The 19,910-nt window shown below is 37.6% G+C and overlaps 1 protein-coding gene and 1 pseudogene across 2 annotated transcripts; both read left to right on the top strand.

Annotated features, from left to right (window-relative positions):
* Positions 1–305: 305 nt before the first annotated feature.
* LOC100432772 (14-3-3 protein zeta/delta-like) lies at positions 306–1,385 on the top strand (annotated as a pseudogene).
* An 8,257-nt stretch (positions 1,386–9,642) lies between these two features.
* On the top strand, positions 9,643–19,435 carry MS4A2 (membrane spanning 4-domains A2). Of its 2 annotated transcripts, XM_024255656.2 has the most exons (7): positions 9,643–9,800; positions 10,671–10,800; positions 11,316–11,450; positions 13,769–13,825; positions 14,441–14,599; positions 14,992–15,090; positions 16,548–19,435. In XM_024255656.2, exons 1-7 carry the CDS (start codon positions 9,745–9,747, stop codon positions 16,644–16,646), a joined length of 735 nt encoding a protein of 244 aa, XP_024111424.2. In that variant the 5' UTR covers positions 9,643–9,744; the 3' UTR covers positions 16,647–19,435. The 2 variants fall into 2 exon arrangements, with proteins under 2 accessions (XP_024111424.2, XP_054380301.1); XM_054524326.1 differs by lacking the exon at positions 11,316–11,450.
* The last annotated feature ends 475 nt before the right edge of the window (positions 19,436–19,910 follow it).

Here is a 19,910-nt window from a genome sequence, read left to right as displayed (position 1 = left end):
ACGAATGGAACTGGAAGTCATTATTCTAAGTGAAATAAGCTAGGCACAGAAAAACAAATACTGTATGAGCTCACTTATTTGTGAAACCCAAAAAAGTTGAACTAATAAAAGCAGAAAGTAGAACGATGATTACCAGAGACTGGGGAGCAGGGGATGGGAGGGAAGTTTGGCCAAAGGGTATAAAACTTCAGTTACAAGATAAACAGGAGCTTTCGAGCAGCAAGATCCAGGGACAGAATCTCAGCTTCCTGCTGCCACTGCTGCTGCCTAGAGACTGCTGAACCCCTGTCCGTCTACTTCCACCTACTCCGGACACAGAGCATTCAGTCATGGATAAAAATGAACTGGTTCAGAAGGACAAACTGGTGAGTAGGCTGAGCAATATGATGACACTGCAGTCTGCATGAAGTCCATAACTGAAAAAGGAGGCGAATTATCCAATGAGGAGAGGAATCGTCTTTCAGTCCCTTATAAAAATGTTGTAGGAGTCTGTAGGTCATCTTGCAGGGTCATCTCAAGTATTGAGCAAAAGACAGAAGGTACTGAGAGAAAAAACAGCAGATGGCTTGAGAATACAGGGAGAAAATTGAGAAGGAGCTAAGAGATATCTACAATGATGTACTGTGTCTTTTGGAAAAGTTCTTGATCTCCAATGCCTCAGAAGCAGAGAGCAAAATCTTCTATTTAAAAGTGAAGGCGGGCTGGGCGCAGTGTCTCACGCCTGTAATCCCAGCCTTCTGGGAGGCCGAGGCGGGCGGATCACGAGATCACGAGTTCGAGACCAGCCTGGCCAATATGGTGAAACACCGTCTCTACTAAAAATACAAAAATTAACCGGTCGTGGTGGCATGCGCCTGTAGTCCGAGCTACTCAGGAGGTTGAGGCAGAAGCATCGTTTGAACCCGGGAGGCAGAGGTTGCAGTGAGCCGAGACTGCGCCATCACACTCCAGCCTGGGGGAGGGAGCAATGCTCCATTTCAACAACAACAACAACAACAACAACAACAACAAAATAAAAAGAGACTACTATTTTTACTTGGCCTGTGGCTGCTGCTGGTAATGACACAAAAGGGATCCTAGATCAGTCACAACAAGCATACCCAGAAGCTTGTGAAATCACCAAAAAGGAAATGAAACCAACAGATCCTATCAGATTGGGTATGGCTCTAAACTTCTCTGTCTTCTATTATGAGCTTCTGAACTCCCCAGAGAAATCCCATTCACTTGTAAAGGCAGCTTTTGATGAAGCCCTTGCTGAACTTGATACATCAAGTGAAGAGTCATACAAAGACCGCCTGCTAATGCAGTTACTGAGCGACAACTTGACATTGTGGACGTTGGATACTCAAGGAGATGAAACTGAAGCAAGAGGAAGAAAAAATTAACCAGCCCTCCAACTTTTGTCTGCCTCATTCTAAAATTTACACAGTAGATCGTTTGTCATCTATGCTGTCCCACAAATAGTTTTTTGTTTAGCTTTATGACAGGTTTATGTTTATTGCAGCAATATTCAGAATGGCCAAGATATGGAATTTCTATTTAAATTTTAATATTTCCCATGTGGTTTTTATGTTTAATATTAGAAGATTAGAGCCAGTCAACATTTGGGGAGTTATCTGTTTTCATCTTGAGATGGCAAATATGGGGATGTGGAATTTTTATACAAGTTATAAATGTTTGGCATAGGACTTTTGGTACATTGTTACTTCACAATGGACAGAGTTAAAACCACTTCCATGTCTGAGTGAAGAAAACTGCCTACATATTGATTTGTCCTCATGCGGAATAAAAGGGATAATTTGTTCCAGTCACAGGTATAGTAACTGTGGGTACTTTAAGGTTTGGAGCACTTACAAGGCTGTGATAGAAACAGATATGCTATGGATATCACATGTTAAACCACGTATATCTGCAGAATACTCAATCTCAACGTGCACACCTTTGACTACAGCTGCAGAAGTGTTCCTTTAGACAAAGCTGAGACCAATTTACTCTGGATACGGGCAGAAGTGGTTTATATTCTATATTTGTAAAGTTCACTGCTGTTTGCTTTCATTATTTTTGCTACGCTCATTATCTTTGTATTTAAATGTTTTAGGCAACCTAAGAACAAATGTAAAAGTAAAGATGCAGTAAAAGCGAATTGCTTGATAGTCATTACTTCATGTACATCAAGCAAATCAGTAAAATTAAAAAAAAACACATGTATTTAATTTTTAAAGTGTTTTTTCTTTTATGCCTTTTTTTGATACTTGCCTCATATGCATGTACTGCAAAAGTAGTTAACAGAGAAGTAACTTGACATGATGCATAGTTTCGTTTAATATCTTATGAAATTTTTACAAACAAGCCAACATAATTGTTAATAACACATGTATTATGTTCATGTAAGTGGAATAAATGCTGTATGAATAGACCTTCCAGCTACTTTCTCTATAGCTTTTCATGTAAATTAGTCTTTTGATTCTGAAATTTCTCTAAAGGAAATTGTCCATTTTTTGAAATTTATTCCTTATTCTCCCTTGGCAGTTAATGAAATTTTACCAAGTTTAAACACAAAATTTATCATAGCAAAAATACTACTAACATAACTACTGTTTGCAGCCATGCCCCATGTTCCCCTTTGCTCCTCCTCACCCTGAAAAAAAATGAGTTTCTGTTTTTTCTAGTGGAAGGGGATTGATTGGAAAAAAGTAATATGTTCCTTTTAAAATTTTAATATACAGCATTTTTTAACTTAGGAAGCCACAATGTTCTTGGTCCGTCATGACATTGGGTAGCATTAACTGTAAGTTTTGGGCTTCCAAATCACTTTCAATTTTTAAGAATAATTTATAGATACTATTATAGGCTGCCTTTGATTTTGATCCTTTATTCTTCCCATTTGTCAGGAGCACAAGATTACCTTCTTTTTTTAGCCTTCTCTCTTGTCACCAACCATTCCTACTTGGTGGCCATTTACTTGGAAAAAGGCCGCATGATATGTCTGGCTCCACTCAGTGTTTAAAACACTCTGCTTCCTTTGCCTGCATCCCATAAACTATTTCCCTCATCCTATTTACTGCAACAAATCTCTCCTTAGTTTGTATTTATCTCCCTTTAAACCTTACCTATCCTGAATATTCTGTCATTGTCGGCCTTTAAAATCCTTCCTCTTTCTTTTCCTCTATTCTCTAGGTAATGATGGGGTAAAGTTACATCCAAAGTTCACTCTACAGAATATTTTCTCAGTACTTTGCAGAAAACACCAAACAAACCATTTTAAAAGAGATGTTTTTTGTTTTGTTTTTTTTTTTTTAGAATGTAAGCTCCTCAAGAGCAGGGACAATGTTGTCTCTATGTTCTATTGTGCCTCACACATTGTAAATGCTCAATAAATATTGATGACAGGAGGCATTGAGTCTTGAGTATAAGGGCATGAAAGTGAAATCCCAAACACTGTTTTGTTGCTTGTTTTATTATGACCTTAGATTAAGTTGGAAAATATTTGTCCTTTTGAATAACTGTCCCAAATATTACATTCAAATAATGTCCCAAATATTACATTCAAATAACAGTCCAATGGAGGGAAAAAAAAGACTAACAAGTTCTGGGTTTCTAAGGTGATGTAGTTTGGCTGTGTCCCCACCCAAATCTCATCTTGAATTGTAGTTTCCATAATTCCCATGTGTCATGGGAGGGACCCTGTGGGAGGTAATTGAATCATGGAGGGGCTGTTCTCATGACAATAAGTGAGTTCTCAGAAGATCTGATGGTTTTTTAAGGGGCTTTTCCCTCTTTCCGCAGCACTTCTCCTTCCTGCCCTCATGTGAAGAAGGACATATTTGCTTCCCCTTCTGCCATCATTGTAAGTTTCCCGAGGCCTTCCCAGCCATGTGGAACTGTGAGTCAATTAAACCTCCTTCTTTTATAAATTGCCCAGTCTCAGGCAGTTCTTTATAGGAGTGTGAGAACAGACTAATACATAAGGTATGACATGGGTGGTGATGGATATGTAAATTAATTTGATTATAGTAGTCATTATACAATGTATATGTTTATCAAGTCATTACATTATACATCTTAAATATATACAACCTTTGTCAATTACATATTTAAAAGCTGGGGCAGGGGAATAAGCAAACATGGAAACCTCCAGCCAGCTACCCACATTATAACAAAAACAAAAATTGTGGCTAAATAGATATTTGCCATGGAAAATAGTAATGAAAATTTGTAATAGATCATAAATAATAGGACATGCCTGAAAGAGGAAAAGCCAAATTGATATTTTATTCAAAATACATTATATTGAGGTATGTGAAAGGTACAGAAAAATGTACAAATAGTTAGTGTACAACTTCATAATTTTTTATTACGGTAAGAACACTTAACATGAGTTAACACTTAACTGTCCTCTTAACAAATTTTTAAATGTACACTACATTATTATGGACTATAGGTGCAATGTTATACATTATATCTTTAGAGCTTATTCATCTTGCTTGACCGAAACTTTATGACTGCTAATTAGCAACTCTCTATGTCTCTTTCCTTCTAGAGACTGGCAACCATTATTCTACAGTTGGATTCTATGTATTTGACTATTTTAGATACCTCATACAAATGAAATCACGCTGTATTTGTCCTTTAGTGACAGGCTTATTTCACTTAGCAAATGTCTTCTGGGTTTATCCATTTTGTTGCAGATGGTAGGATTTCCTTTTTTTAAAAAAAAAAAGACTGAATAATATTCCATTGTATGTATTTAACACACATCCATTTATGGATATCTAGGTTGTTTCCACATCTTAGCTATTCTGAATAATGCTTCAATGAATATGGGATCTTGGTATTCTCTCAAATATAGAAAAGTAGGGTTGATGGATCATATGGTAGTTCTATATTTAATTTTTGCTGAAACCTCCATACAGTTTTTCATAGCTGCTGCGCCGTTTTACATTCCCACCAACAGGGTACAAGAATTCCAATTTCTCCACATCCTCGCCAATACTTATTATTTATTTATGTTTTAATAATGGTCATCCTAACAGGTATGATGAGGTGATATCTCATTTTGGCTTTGATTTGCATTTCCCCAATGATTAGTGATGTTGAGAATCTTTTCATCTACCCATTGGCCATATGTATGTCTTTTTTGGAGAAAAGTCCATTCAAGTACTTTGTCTACTTTTTAAATCGGGTTATTGTTTTTGTTTGTTTGATTGTTTAACTACTGAGTTGTAAAAGTTTCTTATATATTTTGGATGTTAATCCCGTATCAGATAGATTATTTGCAAATATCTCTCCCATCCTATAGGTTGTCTCCTCATTTTTTTGATTGTTTCCTTTGCTGTGCAAAAAGTTTTTATTTGATTTATTTCTACTTACCTATTTTTGCTTTTGTTTCTTTGCTTTTGGTGTTTTATCCAATACATTATTGCCAACTTCAATGTTATGAAACTCTTCCTCTATGTTTTATTTTATGGGATTTACAATTTTGGGTCTTCTTTACAGTTAATTCTTCAATTCATTTTTAGATGAGATTATTTTCTTAATTTTCTTTTCAGGAAGTTTGTTGTTATTGTATAGCAACACCACTGATTTTTGTATTCTACTTACAGAATTTATTTATTCAAAGTGTATGTGTGTGCACATGTGTGTGAGTATATGTAGTCTTTAGGATTTTTTACATATATGATTATGCCATCTACAAAGAGAGATAATTTTACTTTTACTTTTTTCCAATTTGAATACCTTGTATTTATTTTCCTTGCCTAATTTTTCTTGCTAGGAATTTTAGTACTATGTTGAATAGAAGTGGCAAAAATGGGCATCCTTGCCTTGCTCCTTACGTTAAAGAAAAAGTGATTTTATACTCTCATATACTTTCATATTGCTTTTAATTGTTCTTTGTTTCAACTTGAAAAACTCCTTTCAGCATATCTTGTAATGCAGGTTCAGTGGTGGTACATTTCCTCAGCTTTTGTTTGTCTAGGAAAGTATTTATCTCTCCTTCATTTCTGAAGAATGGTTTTGCCAAGAGTAGTATTCTTGGTTGGCATTTTTTTCTCTCTCTCAGCACTTTGGATATATCATCCCACTTACTTCTGGCCTGCAAGGTTTCTGCTGAAAAACTCTCCTAATATTTTTATGGGGACACCACTGTATTAACAAGTCACTTTTCTTTCGCTGCTTTCAAAATTCTCACTTTGCCCTTGACCTTTGATAATTTATTATAATGTATCTCAGTATGGATATCTTGGTATCATCTTATTTGGGGTCCACTGGGCATTGTAGGTGCCCATTAGGGGATTTCTAGATGCCCTTAGATTTGGAAAATTTCCTTTATTATTTTTTGAATAAGCTTTCTTTCTTTTTCTCTCCCTTCTTTTTCTGAGAATCCTATAATTTCTATACTGACCCACTTAATGGTGTCCCATAAGTCCTTTAAGCATTTTTTTTTTTTTTTTTTTGAGAGGGAGTCTTGATCTGTTGCCCGGGCTGGAGTGCAGTGGCGCAATCTCAGCTCACTGCAAGGTTGTTTGATTTTTTCTTGTAAATTTGTGTAAGTTCTTTGTAGATTCTGGATATTAGCCCTTTGTCAGATGGGTAGATTGCCAAAATTTTCTCCCATTCTGTAGGTTGCCTGTTCACTCTGATGATAGTTTCTTTTGCTGAGCAGAAGCTCTTTAATTAGATCCCATTTGTCAATTTTGCCTTTTGTTGCATTTGCTTTTGGTGTTTTAGTCATGAAGTCTTTGCCCATGCCTATGTCCTGAATGGTATTGACTAGGTTTTCTTCTAGGGTTTTTATGGTTTTAGGTTTTACTTTTAAGGCTTTAATCTGAGATAGTATAAATTTCAACTTGTAACATGCAAATTCATGCATATTTATTTTAAGTAAATTGAACATTCAGTTTGAGAAAACAATTGTTAATGTGGGATATGAAAGCAAATTTTTGGTAAGTTTCAAGAAATAAATCTAGTATGTAACTTAAAGAGGAAACCTTGCTTGTCAAAGAGGAAGCCAGAGATGTGGGGTGGGTGAAAGGCCCGTGCAAAGACCGTGCTAGAGAAGGAAAGATACATGGTAGGGAAGGGGTGTTAGCTCTGTTATCTCTTCCTTTCAGGTAGCAGCATAGTTAAAACTCATCTTGATAATTTTGCCTCACCAAAAAAGCCAGTCATTTTTTGTCATATGTTTCAATGTTCAATATTGTGAAAGATGATAAAACATGGCTGAAAGGAACCAAAGTGTGGGCATAGAAGCTAATAAGTAACTTACGAAGGGGCAAGAAGGTTGTTGTGAAAATTGGAATAGGAAACAATTTGGAGGCCATAAGGTATGACAGGTTCTGATTTGCATTTTGCAAGGTTCTGTTGACAATTCTCACAAAATAGCATCGTGTGCAAACACTAAAGACCATCTTCAGGTTGTTTCCAGTCTAAATCTGAAGTTCAATTCGTGATTATTTGCTGCACAAATAATTAACTACTATAAGCTACTAGGAAACACCACACAGAACCATGACTTCAGGACTTTTCCCAGCAAGTGTGGGGTAATTTCACTAAGAAGGAGGAAATAAGGCTGGGTGCGGGGCTCACGCCTGTAATCCCAGCACTTTGGGAGGTCGAGGCGGGTGGATCACCTGAGATCGGGAGTTCAATCTAGCCTGACCAACATGGAGAAACCCTGTCTCTACTAAAAATACAAAATTAGCCAGGCGTGGTGGTGCATGCCTATAATCCCAGCTACTCCAGAGGCTGAGGCAGGTGACTCGCTTGAATCCAGGAGGCGGAGTTTGCGGTGAGCCGAGATCACGCCATTGCACTCCAGCTTGGACAACAGGAGCGAAACTCCGTCAAAAAAAAAAAAAAAAAAGAAAAGAAAAAGAAAGATAAAATGAAAATTGGTGGCCGGGCGCAGTGGCTCACTCCTGTAATCTCAGCACTTTGGGAGGCCAAGGTGAGTGAGTCATCTGAGGACAGGAGTTCAAGACAAGCCTGGCCAACATGGTGAAACCCCGTCTCTACTGAAAATTCAAAAAAATTAGCCCAGCGTAGCTGCACACTCCTGTAGTCCAGCTACTTGGGAGGCTGAGGCAGGAGAATTGCTTGAATCTGGGAGGTGGAGGTTGCAGTGAGCCATTGCACTCCAGCCTGGGTGACAGAGTGAGACTCTGTCTCAAAAAAAAAAAAGAAAAAAGAAGAAAAAAAAGAAAATGGAAAATTGTTGAGGCTATCATTTTTATTTTAAGTCTGGTCTCAAATGTTACCTTCTCTGGGAATTCCTTCCCTGAACTCTATATATCCCCTATCAGGCAGAATTGTTTTACCTTTCTATGTGTTCCAACATCCTCTGGCCTCCAACATATTGGGTAATAATATATCATCTATCTTTGTTCTATTCTGCTTGATTGTGGACTAGAAGGACTTCGGATTTTGGCATTCATCTGTGCATGCACAGTGATAAGGGCAGTGCCTGGCATGGAACATTAAGTTCTTTTTGGATGAATGAATGAGTAAGGTCTATTCCTTAATTCCAATAGCATCTTGTTTAGGTCCACCAATTCCTGAAGACACCATGGGAAGATGACACCTGAGTTAATAAACTTGGCTACAAAAGCTATACCAATATGTTTTTTAGTATACTCTGTTTATGCAAATATCTTAGTTTCCTGCAAAAAGATTTCCTTTTTCACCCCCCCTCAAAAAAAAGCCACACATGATTAGAGATGTGATTTTTAGTATCTTAAATATTATTGAAAGCCATTCAAGGTTATGTTTATAATTAAACTGAAATAAAAGAGATTAAAACCTTCTCTGAATCTTATCTGTACTGATTTTGCTATGGTCTAGCTAGTTATGGTATTTCAATGTTCACATGGTTTAGCCCTAATTCTAACTTAGGCATACTACTTAGTCCAATGCTGTTTAGATTAGCTCATGGGATTTGTTATAAAGTTCATGCCTCTCAGTGTTTTCACTATCCCATTCTTGCCATTGTAAAAATCTAAACACCATCAGTCTGATAATTTAGCAGACAACGGAGTCTTCTTAGCTTTTACACACTATCAGGTATGGTTCACAGCAGTTAGAATGCAGCCTGCAGCCTGTTGTATTTCCAAGACCATCTGCTGCAGCGAATCATGTAAACAGTTTCCAAAAGACGGAAAGAGAGAGAAAGATGATAGATATTAAAGTCAGAGATGGATCTGGAGATTTAGAGACTAACACACACTCACTCACGTACAACAGCACTTCAGTTTTGGGTCTATGTGTGAAACCAAGAATGCCTTTAACAAGGAAGACAAGCTTCTCAAAGGTGCAATTGGATAACTTCTGCCATAGAAATGGCTGAATTGGGACACAAGTGGGGAAAATTCCAGAAGAAGGGCACATCTCTTTCTTTTCTGCAGTTCTTTCTCACCTTCTCAACTCCTACTAAAATGTCTCATTTTCAGGTTCTGTAAATCCTGCTAGTCTCAGGCAAAATTATGCTCCAGGAGTCTCAAATTTTCTTATTTCATATTAGTCTTTAGTAGACTTCTCAATTTTTCTATTCATCACAAGTAAAAGCCTGTTGATCTTAATCAGCCAAGAAACTTATCTGTCTGGCAAATGACTTACGTATAAAGATAATCATCAATGTCATGAGGTAACCCATTTCAACTGCCTATTCAGAGCATGCAGTAAGAGGAAATCCACCAAGTCTCAATATAATAATATTCTTTACTCCTGGATAGCTCAGTTAATGAAAAAATGGACACGGAAAGTAATAGGAGAGCAAATCTTGCTCTCCCACAAGAGCCTTCCAGGTAGGTACAAGGTATTATTTTTTTCTACTCTCAGTCACTTAGTGGCAGGGGAAGTCATAGTCACAGTGCTTAGGAGATGAAACTTTATTGATTTAGGCATGGATCCATCTAGTTTAATTAATATATTGGGTATGAGGCAGCTACTTGCCGTACTTTCCAAGTGGTTCTCTCTTCCTGGAGAGGAACATTTTTACTCAGCTTGTAAACTGGAAATAGATTTTCTCACATTAGAAGCTCATTGTCTGGGTATGAGACAGGAGAGTTCATACTGTGTATGCAGATCTCTTGCTTCTGGGTCTGACATGTGCTGAGGGACACATATCCTTCACACATGCTTTTATAAATACTTTATAAAATAACCTGCTTCTTGATTGGTCTTTATAATCCATAAGCTGTGGGATGCTTCTCTGAAGATGAAAATAGTAATAGAGTCCCATCTAGCTATTCAAAGCCATTCCTTCATTGTATTCTGTGCACATGAAGTTGGGGTTTGTTATTGACAAAATATATTCAGATACATTTCTATGTTAAAAGGATTGTGAGATGCATAGGTAAATGTGTTTATTTTCAGTTTTACTTGTCAACATAGATGAATGAGAAAGAACTTGAAAGTAACACTGGATTAAGAAGAGGAAAATTTGGCATGGATTTTGTTCCATTTTGTCCCATTTAATCACTTGGATAGTGTTCAGGTGTTCTTGGTCAGTTACTTGGATGCTCTGAGCTTTAGTTTCTTAGTGATTACAATGAAGATTTGAATTACAGGATGGCTTTGAAAAAATAAACAAAACTCCCCTTTCTGTCTGTCGAGAATGTTGCACAGGGAGTTACAGAATGTTCTCATGACCGAATTGCTTTTAAATTTCACAGCGTGCCTGCATTTGAAGTCTTGGAAATATCTCCCCAGGAAGTATCTTCAGGCAGACTGTTGAAGTCGGCCTCATCCCCACCACAGCATACATGGCTGACAGTTTTGAAAAAAGAGCAGGAGTTCCTGGGGGTGAGTGAGCCTCTTCCAACTTTGACTAGAGTAAGGGTTGGGTCTAGAAAAGAATATTGAGTTGCATCAAGTGTTTTCCCACTTGGATTCATCAGAGGTGGCAGGTCCTCTAAAAAACATGGTAGATAAAGAGTTGACACTAACTGGGTCCTTTTGGGAAGAGCGAAGCATTTCCTCATAAAGACTTTAAATTGCTAGGACAAGAATGGCCAACAGGAGTGAAGGATTCATAATCTTTATCTTTACTTAGAGGTAAAGAACAATTACTGATGTTCAACATGACTGCGTACATAAAGGCTCATGGAGAAAAGTATTGGCCATCCATGCATTAGGTAGTGCTTGTATCAATTCTTATAGTGGCCAGGGTGTCCTGGAAAATCTTACGTGTGGATCATTTCTCAGAACAGTCTAGGACACTAAAGCAGTTTCTCATGTTTGGCTTCTACTATTAAAAAAATGATACAATCTTGGGGAAATTTTTTTGATTTTCATGAAATTCATGTGTTTTTCTATAGGTAACACAAATTCTGACTGCTATGATATGCCTTTGTTTTGGAACAGTTGTCTGCTCTGTACTTGATATTTCACACATTGAGGGAGACATTTTTTCATCATTTAAAGCAGGTTATCCATTCTGGGGAGCCATATTTGTGAGTATATATCTATAATTGTTTCTGAAATAACACTAAACATAGGTTTTTCTCTTGCTCAGATCTAACCAGTTGTTTATTTCTAGTATTAAGATGATATTTATAATTCTTAACACAGATATGCTCATTAACAACAACAAAAGATTCTTTTTACAATTAACGGTGGGTTAAACATTTAGCCCACAGTTTTATCCCAAGAGAAACCTGAATCTAATTCAAGTTAAATGACTTGCCTAAGGGACACTTGACTAATAGTAATTGAATCTAAACTTTCAGAATCCAACTCCAAGAACATACCTCTAGCACTATTCATCAATAAAGTTATATGATAAATACATACAACTTTGTCTGTCAACTAAAAATAACAACAGAGGCTGGGCATGGTGGCTCACACCTGTAATCCCAGCACTTTGGGAGGCTGAGGCAGGTGGATCACCTGAGGCCAGGAGTTCGAGACCAGCCTGACCAACATGGTGAAACCTCGTCTCTACTAAATATAAAAAATTAGCTGAGTGTGATACTGCATGCCTGTAATCCCAGCTACTTAAGAGGCTGAGGCAGGAGGCTTGTTTGAACCTGGGAGGCAGAGGCTGCAGTGAGCTGAGATTGTGCCATTGCACTCCAGCCTGGGCGATAAGAGCGAAACTCTGTCTCAAAATAATAAGAATAATAATAATAGAAAATAAAGTTATCTTCATGAAAAATGAGGAAAGAGATTGCTGGGGTGAGAAAAATTAAGATCAATGGGCATATGGTGACCTTCTATGCCCTAGAAACTCTTTTAGGTATTTTTTCCTGGTATCTATTTTACTCACTGTTCTATCTGGAAAAATAGGTGGATGAGTGAGATAATAAGGTATATAACTTTTTAAAGGTCTAATTGACATATAATAAATTGCAAGTATTTCAGGTGTACAATTTGCTAACCTTGACACACATAGACACACATGAAAACATCACCACATTAATACAATGTATGTATCCATCATTTCCAAAAGCTTCCCTGTGTATCTTTGTAACTCTTTCTTCCTCCCTCCACTCCTTGTCCTCTCATCCCCAAGAAACCATTGATCTGCTTTCTGTGAATATAAATTAACTTGCATCTTTTAGAGCTTTATATAAGTATGTTCTCTTTACTGTTTGTCTTCCTTCGCTGCACAGTTATTTTGAGATTATTAATATTTTTTCTTTATATCGATACTTCATTCACAAGAATATATTTTAATTCTAAACTATGTCACATTCACTTTGTATTCTGCTAAATCCTTAGTGCTCAGATGACTTGTTCAGGACTCTTCTTGAACCTGTACCTCTGTTATAACTGAAACTTGTCTCTACTATCTTTTTATTTCAAACACAGCTTATTAGGTGTCTCTCAACCCATCAAACTCACAATCTGAGTCTTTAGGAGATTGCTTTGAATTTGTGCTATTGACTTATATTTATATCAAATATATAAATGTTTGGTAAAAATATCATCATGTACATTTTCATAATTACTCTATATTCACATGATTATGTCAGACTCTGGAAATACGCATGCCACAAACACATGTTTCTTGCCTAAAGGAGCTGATGGAAGATGCACATATAAATAGACAATTGCAATAGAATGAGTGGTGGTCTAATAGATTCATGCCCCTGTTGTTGCTGGACATTGCTACTCCAAGAGTAACCCCTGCATTGTCAGGGTTAGCATCTCCTGGAAGCCTCATGTAAATGAAGAATTTCAGGCTCCATCCAGGACTAATGAATAAGGATCTGCATTTTAGCAAGACCCTCACATGATTCATATACACCTTTTTTTTTTTTTTTTTTTTTTTTTTTTTTTTTTTTTTTTAGATGGAGTCTCACTCTTGTCCCCCAGGCTGGAGTGCAATGGCATGATCTTGGCTCACTGCAACCTCTGCCTCCCGGGTTCAAGTGATTCTCCTGTCTCAGCCTCCCTAGTAGCTGGGACTACAGGCACACGCCACCATGGCTGGCTAATTTTTGTATTTTTAGTAGAGACAGGGTTTCACCGTTTTGGTCAGGCTGGTCTTGAACTCCTGACCTCAGGTGATTCCCCCGCCTTGGCTTCCCAAAGTGCTGGGATTACAGACATGAGCCACCACACCCAGCCTTATTCGTATACACATTTAATTCTGAGAAGCACTCTATAGAAAATAAGAATAAGGAAATATTGGGCTCACAGGTGACATTAATAAGTAACTTTATCGAGTACCCCAAATTTTATCTATGTTTGGAAGATGGGGTTAAAAAGGACACATTGAAAACAAGAAACTCATTGTCGCTTTTTTTTCCTCCTTTTTGAACAGTTTTCTATTTCTGGAATTTTGTCAATTATATCTGAAAGGAGAAATGCAACATATCTGGTGAGTTGCCCGTTTCTGTCTTTGTCCATCCTTGAAAAGATAAGAAGAATCTTTCCTTTCTCATTCATGACTACCAAATGTTTCCACTTGCCTCACGGGTGAGGCAAGAAGAACGGAGTTTTAAGAGTCTTAAGGGAAACACATCTTTGTCTCCTATATTACTTGTGAATGTGGATATATGATTTTGTTTCAATCTATTTTGTGTCCTAAGGCTTTTTGCAACAGAAGTTGGATATAATCATTAGAAACATAAATTGTACTATTTAACATACAATGAAGTTTATGTTTACCTTGATGCTTGTTCTAAAAAAAGTGTACTCACACTGGCATTGTCCTTGTAGGCATATTCACATGATCAAATAAATAATTAGTTTTCAATTAAGGAGAATATTTGAGGAAAGACTGTACGTGTTCATGTGGTTCCTGAAGGCAGTCCAGCGAGAGAGTAATATATGCTCATTAAACAATGCGGACATTTTGAGGGTTTCCCTTTTTAACCAAAATTTGGAAGCAATGTGGAATTTACTGGATGCATCCAGCCCTGAAATGAAGATAGTTTTATTGAATGTGCCAGCAAGTGCAGGCCCAGGTCTGAGTGTTCTTCATTATTATCAGGTGAGAGGAAGCCTGGGAGCAAACACTGCCAGCAGCATAGCTGGGGGAACGGGAATTACCATCCTGATCATCAACCTGAAGAAGAGCTTGGCTTATATCCATATCCACAGTTGCCAGAAATTTTTTGAGACCAAGTGCTTTATGGCTTCCTTTTCCACTGTATGTATTTTTTTTGTGTGGGAAGACTAAGATTCTGGGTCCTAATGTAAGTAAGAAGCTCTCTTCTGTTCCATGAACACCATCCTTTTCTGTAACTTCTATTACATAGTATAGTGTTCTGTAAGTTCACACAGTCCAGGGAGATGCTGGATGCCCACTCCCCTCAACCCAGGCAAATTCCTCGGGGTTAAAGTTATCTACTGCAAGTGACGATCTCTGGGTTTTTCTGTGCCTGTGTTTGTGTGTGCGCGTGTGTGTGTGTGTGTATGTGTCACTTTAGAAGGACTGGTCAGATGGTAGGGAGATGAAAACAGGAGATGCTATACGAAAATAAACTTTTGGGGCGCATACCATGTGACTCTTTTTGTTTGTCGTTTGTTGCTGTTCAATAGGAAATTGTAGTGATGATGCTGTTTCTCACCATTCTGGGACTTGGTAGTGCTGTGTCACTCACAATCTATGGAGCTGGGGAAGAACTCAAAGGAAACAAGGTAGATAGAAGCCTGATATAAAATCTTGAATGACAGGTTAATGAATTAGAGCTTTATTCCTTAAAAACATGGCTTGGGTTTTCTGAAACATTTCTTCCAGAAAATAGTTTCTCCAAGTTTTATTACTTTGGTTTCCAAATCTCACATTTTAAATCACATTTTATACCCATAAGTAGCACACATTTCATAATATATCCCTCTGGATGAGGGTTGGAATAATAGGATCTGTATAATGTTAGAAAATGCCTTAAAGTGTGTGGAGCATGACAGATGAATGGGCAGAAGGCTTGTGAGGAAACCACCCAGGTATCTGGCCTTGTTTTCTGCCCCAGAAGTAGCCGCCTATTCCTGTTTCTGTTTTATTCCTTTGTTTCTTGACTTTTCCTTTCCAACTTGCTCTAAAACCTCAGTTTTCTTTCCTTTCTGATTCATGACTACCAAATGTTTCCACTTGCCTCACCCGTCCATTACACCTTTGATGAGAACCACCAGCACCTTGTGCTCATGTACTTGCCCATGTCTGTTGGAAGAAACATACTCTCTCCATCTGTCCACTTTCCTGAGGCATTCAAGTCTAGCCACCTTTTAAAATCACTCTCCTCCAGGCTGGGCACAGTGGCTCACGCCTGTAATCCCAGCACTTTGTGAGGCCGAGGAGGGCGGATCACTTGAAGTCAGGAGTTCGAAACCAGCCTGGCCAAATGGCAAAACCAAATCTCTACTAAAAAATATAACAAAACAAAACAACAACAACAAAAACAGAAAAGGAAACATTAGCCCAGCATGGTGGCAGGCACCTGAGGTTCCAGATACTTGGAAGGCTGAGGCAGGAGAATCGCTTGAGCCCAAGAGGTGGAGGTTGCAGTGAGCCTAGACCATGCTGCTGCACTCCAGCATGGGTGACAGAGCCAGACTTCCCAGCACTTTGGGAGACCAAAGCCAGAGAATAATTTGAGGTCAGGAGTTGGAGACTAGCCTGGCCAATGTGGTGAAACTCCGTCTTTACTAAAAATATAAAACTTAATGGGGCATGGGGGTGCATACCTGTAATTTCAGCTACTTAGGAGGCTGAGGCAGGAGAATTGCTTGAACCCGGGAGGTGGAAGTTGCAGTGAGCCCAGATTGTGGCCACTGCACTCCAGCCTGGGTGACATAGTGAGACCCTGTCTCAAAAGAAAAAAAAAAAAAAATCACTCTCTTCCAAAGATGGATAAATAAGATAGCAGATATACTAAGGAATAACCTCCCCAACTTGTCATTGACTGACATGATTTCTTTTGGGCCCACTTGGCCAGCCAGTCTGATTTGGTTTTCTGGAAATGAAAGAAATAATCAGTTTAGTGACAGAGAGCATGAGAGCCAGAAAGACAAAAGTAGATGAGGTAAGTCTCTTGAGCGAGACTTCTAGGGATGGGAAATTCGTGGTGATTGATATGAAATGATTTTTCCCTTATCAGGTTCCAGATGATCGTGTTTATGAAGAATTAAACATATATTCAGCTATTTACAGTGAGTTGGAAGACCGAGGGAAAATGTCTCCTCCCATTGATTTATAAGAATCACATGTCCAGAACACTCTGATTCACAGCCAAGGATCCAGAAGGCCAAGGTCTTGCTAAGGGGCTACTGGAAAAAATTCTATTCTCTCCACAGCCTGCTGATTTTACATTAGATTTATTCGCCAGATGAAAATATTTTATTTTTGTTGCTTCTGTTCACCTTAATATTCTTCTTCCATTTGTAGATATGATAGACTCCTATTTTTCTTGTTTTATATTATGACTTCACACACATCTCTGCTGGAAAGTCAACATGTAGTAAGCAAGATTTAACTGTTTGATTATAACTGTGCAAATACAGAAAACAAGAAGGCTGGCTGAAAGTTGAGTTAAACTTTGAAAGTTTGATAGTATTTGGTTCTTAGGGTTTTTTTTTTTTTTAGCATTCCTAATAGTTACAGTTGGGCATGATTTGTACCATCCACCCATACCCACACAGTCACACACACATATGTATTACTTACACTATATATAACTTTCTATGCAAATATTTTACCACCAGTCAATAATACATTTTTGCAAAGACATGAAGTTTTATAAAGATCTGTATAATTGCCTGAATCATCAGCATATTCACTGATATGATATTATTTGCAGATTGACAAGTAGGAAGTGGGGAATTTTATTAAGTTACCCGTTGTCTGGGGAGGTAGATAGGTAAAAACAGGGAAATTATAAGTTGAGAGATTAACATTTCACAAATGTTTAGTGAAACATTTGTGAAAAAAGAAGACTAAATTAAGACCTGAGCTGAAATAAAATGAGTGGAAATGGAAATAATGGTTATATCTAAAACATGTAGAAAAAGAATAACTGGTAGATTTTGTTAACAAATTAAAGAATAAAGTTAGACAAGCAACCGGTTGACTAATACATTAAGTGTTTGAGTCTAAGATGAGAGGAGAACACTGGTTATGTTGAAAAAATGATAAAAAGGGCCGGGCGCGGAGGCTCACGCCTGTAATCCCAGCACTTTGGGAGGCCGAGGTGGGCAGATCACGAGGTCAGTAGTTTGAGACCAGCCTGGCCAACATAGTGAAACCCCGTCTCTACTAAAAATACAAAAAAAAAATTAGCTGGGTATGGTGGCAGGCACCTGTAGTCCCAGCTACTTGGGAGGCTGAGGCAGGAGAATTGCTTGAACTCGGGAGGCGGAGGTTGCAGTGAGCTGAGATCACACCAGTGCACTCCAGCATTGGTGACAATGGGAGACTCCATCTCAAAAAAAAAAAAAGATAAAAAGTCAGAAATCTGAAAAGTGGAGGAAGAGTACAAATAGACCTAAATTAAGCTCATTTTTGCACTTTCATTTTGGGGAAGCAAAGGGAAATGCAGCCATAGAGGGCCTGATGACATCCAATACAGAGTTCTGTAAAGATAAAATTTGATACAGGTTTAGTGTCATTATAAGAGAAATCATTATTAAATGAAGCAAGTTAACACTCTAAGAGAATTATTTTGAGATAGAAGTGAAGCTAAGCTAAACTTCACATGCCTATAATTGGAGGGAAAAACTAAGGATAAAATCTAGACTAGAAGATACAATAATTAGTCATCAACATGCATTGTGAAACAGTAGAGAGCAGGTAGCCCAAAATAGAGAAAGATTAGATAAAGAGAAAATAAATATCCATCAGAGACAGTATCTGTAGGCTTGGGCAAGAGAAAAGTCCACAGTGATAAGCAACTCCACCTAAGGCATGAATATGGGGCAGAGAAAACAGCAATAGTGAATGAATGCAAAAGGTGCTGAGAAATTCCACACATGAGTATTGTGATGAGTAAATGAATAAAACATTTGCAAAGAACTTTAGAGAAAGAGAATGGGAGCATATGTGAGAAATAAGATAGTTGATTATGAATAGAAGGTATTGAAGAAAAGTAAGCTAAGAAAAAATTCTTTTTATAAAAGAAGGAAAAGATAGTTTATGTTTTTAGCCTAAGAGTCCTATAGAATGACTGAAAAAAATCAGTCTGAGAGTATTAGTCACAATTAATGAAATAATTAGTTACATTTTATGTATTGAGGATGCCAAGATTAAAAGGTGACAGGTAGATGTTAATTTCCCTAGATTATGAAAGTGATTACGACAATCACACAACAAATAATTAAGTGACTTGGTATGCTTTATTTAATTGTAGGGCCTGAGGATTTCCCCTTCTCATTTTTCTAAAATAAAATTTTGTTTCTCCAAATTTGACAGCAGAATAAAAAACCCTACGCTTTCACTGTGTATCATGCTAAGCTGCATCTCTACTCTTGATCATCTGTAGGTATTAATCACATCACTTCCATGGCATGGATGTTCACATACAGACTCTTAAACCTGGTTTACCAGGACCTCCAGGAGTGGATCCAATCTATCTTTACAGTTGTATAATATATGATCTCTTTTATTTCACTCAGTTTATATTTTCATCATTGACTACATATTTCTTATACACAACACACAATTTATAAATTTTTTCTCAAGATCATTCTGAGAGTTGCCCCACCCCACCTGCCTTTTATGGTATGCCCACCTCGGGCAGACACAGAGCACAATGCTGGGGTTCTCTTCATGCTATCACTGCCCCAAATTGTCTTTCTAAATTTCAACTTCAAGGTCATCTTCTCCATGAACACCACTGAATGAACACCTTTTCATCCAGCCTTAATTTCTTGCTCCATAACTACTCTATCCCACAATGCAGTATTGTATCATTAATTATTAGTGTGCTTGTGACCTCCTTATGTATTCTCAATTACCTGTATTTGTGCAATAAATTGGAATAATGTAACTTGATTTCTTATCTGTGTTTGTGTTGGCATGCAAGATTTAGGGACTTATCAAAGATAATGGGGAATTAAGGCATCAATAAAATGATGCAAAAGACCAAGAGCAGTTTCTGAAGTCCTCCTTTTCATCAGCCCTTTATCAACAGAACACTCTATAAACAACCCATAGCCAGAAAACGAATGTAGGAACAATCACCAGCCATCTTTTGTCAATAATTGATGGAAGAGAGTTGAAAGGAAACTGGAGCATGAGTCATATTTGACCAGTCAGTCCTCACCCTTATTTACTTGCTATATAAACTTGAGAAAGTTTTTTCTCCTTGTGAACCTCAGGTTTCACATCTGAAAATGAGCAATTTGGAACAAAAGATTCCTAACTGGTCTTTCTGTTCCCATATTCTGTGATTTTTCAATATTTAGGATTTTTGGTAATCACAATTACGAGTTTTGGTTGAGATAGCAACAGCAATCAGAGCTATTTG

The sequence above is a fragment of the Pongo abelii genome, chromosome 9 (genome assembly GCF_028885655.2).
Source record: "Pongo abelii isolate AG06213 chromosome 9, NHGRI_mPonAbe1-v2.0_pri, whole genome shotgun sequence".
Taxonomy (NCBI): Eukaryota; Metazoa; Chordata; class Mammalia; order Primates; family Hominidae; genus Pongo; species Pongo abelii.
This window is presented reverse-complemented; position numbering and strand designations above follow the sequence as displayed.

What these genes read in the sequence shown, in the direction of transcription:
- MS4A2 (XM_024255656.2), top strand. Translation starts at nt 9,745, where the DNA reads ATGGACACGGAAAGTAATAGGAGAGCAAATCTTGCTCTCCCACAAGAG. An exon ending in CTCCCACAAGAGCCTTCCAG is followed by an intron (nt 9,801 to 10,670) that starts GTAGGTACAAGG and finishes TAAATTTCACAG; the next exon opens with CGTGCCTGCATTTGAAGTCT. An exon ending in TTATGGCTTCCTTTTCCACT is followed by an intron (nt 14,600 to 14,991) that starts GTATGTATTTTT and finishes GCTGTTCAATAG; the next exon opens with GAAATTGTAGTGATGATGCT.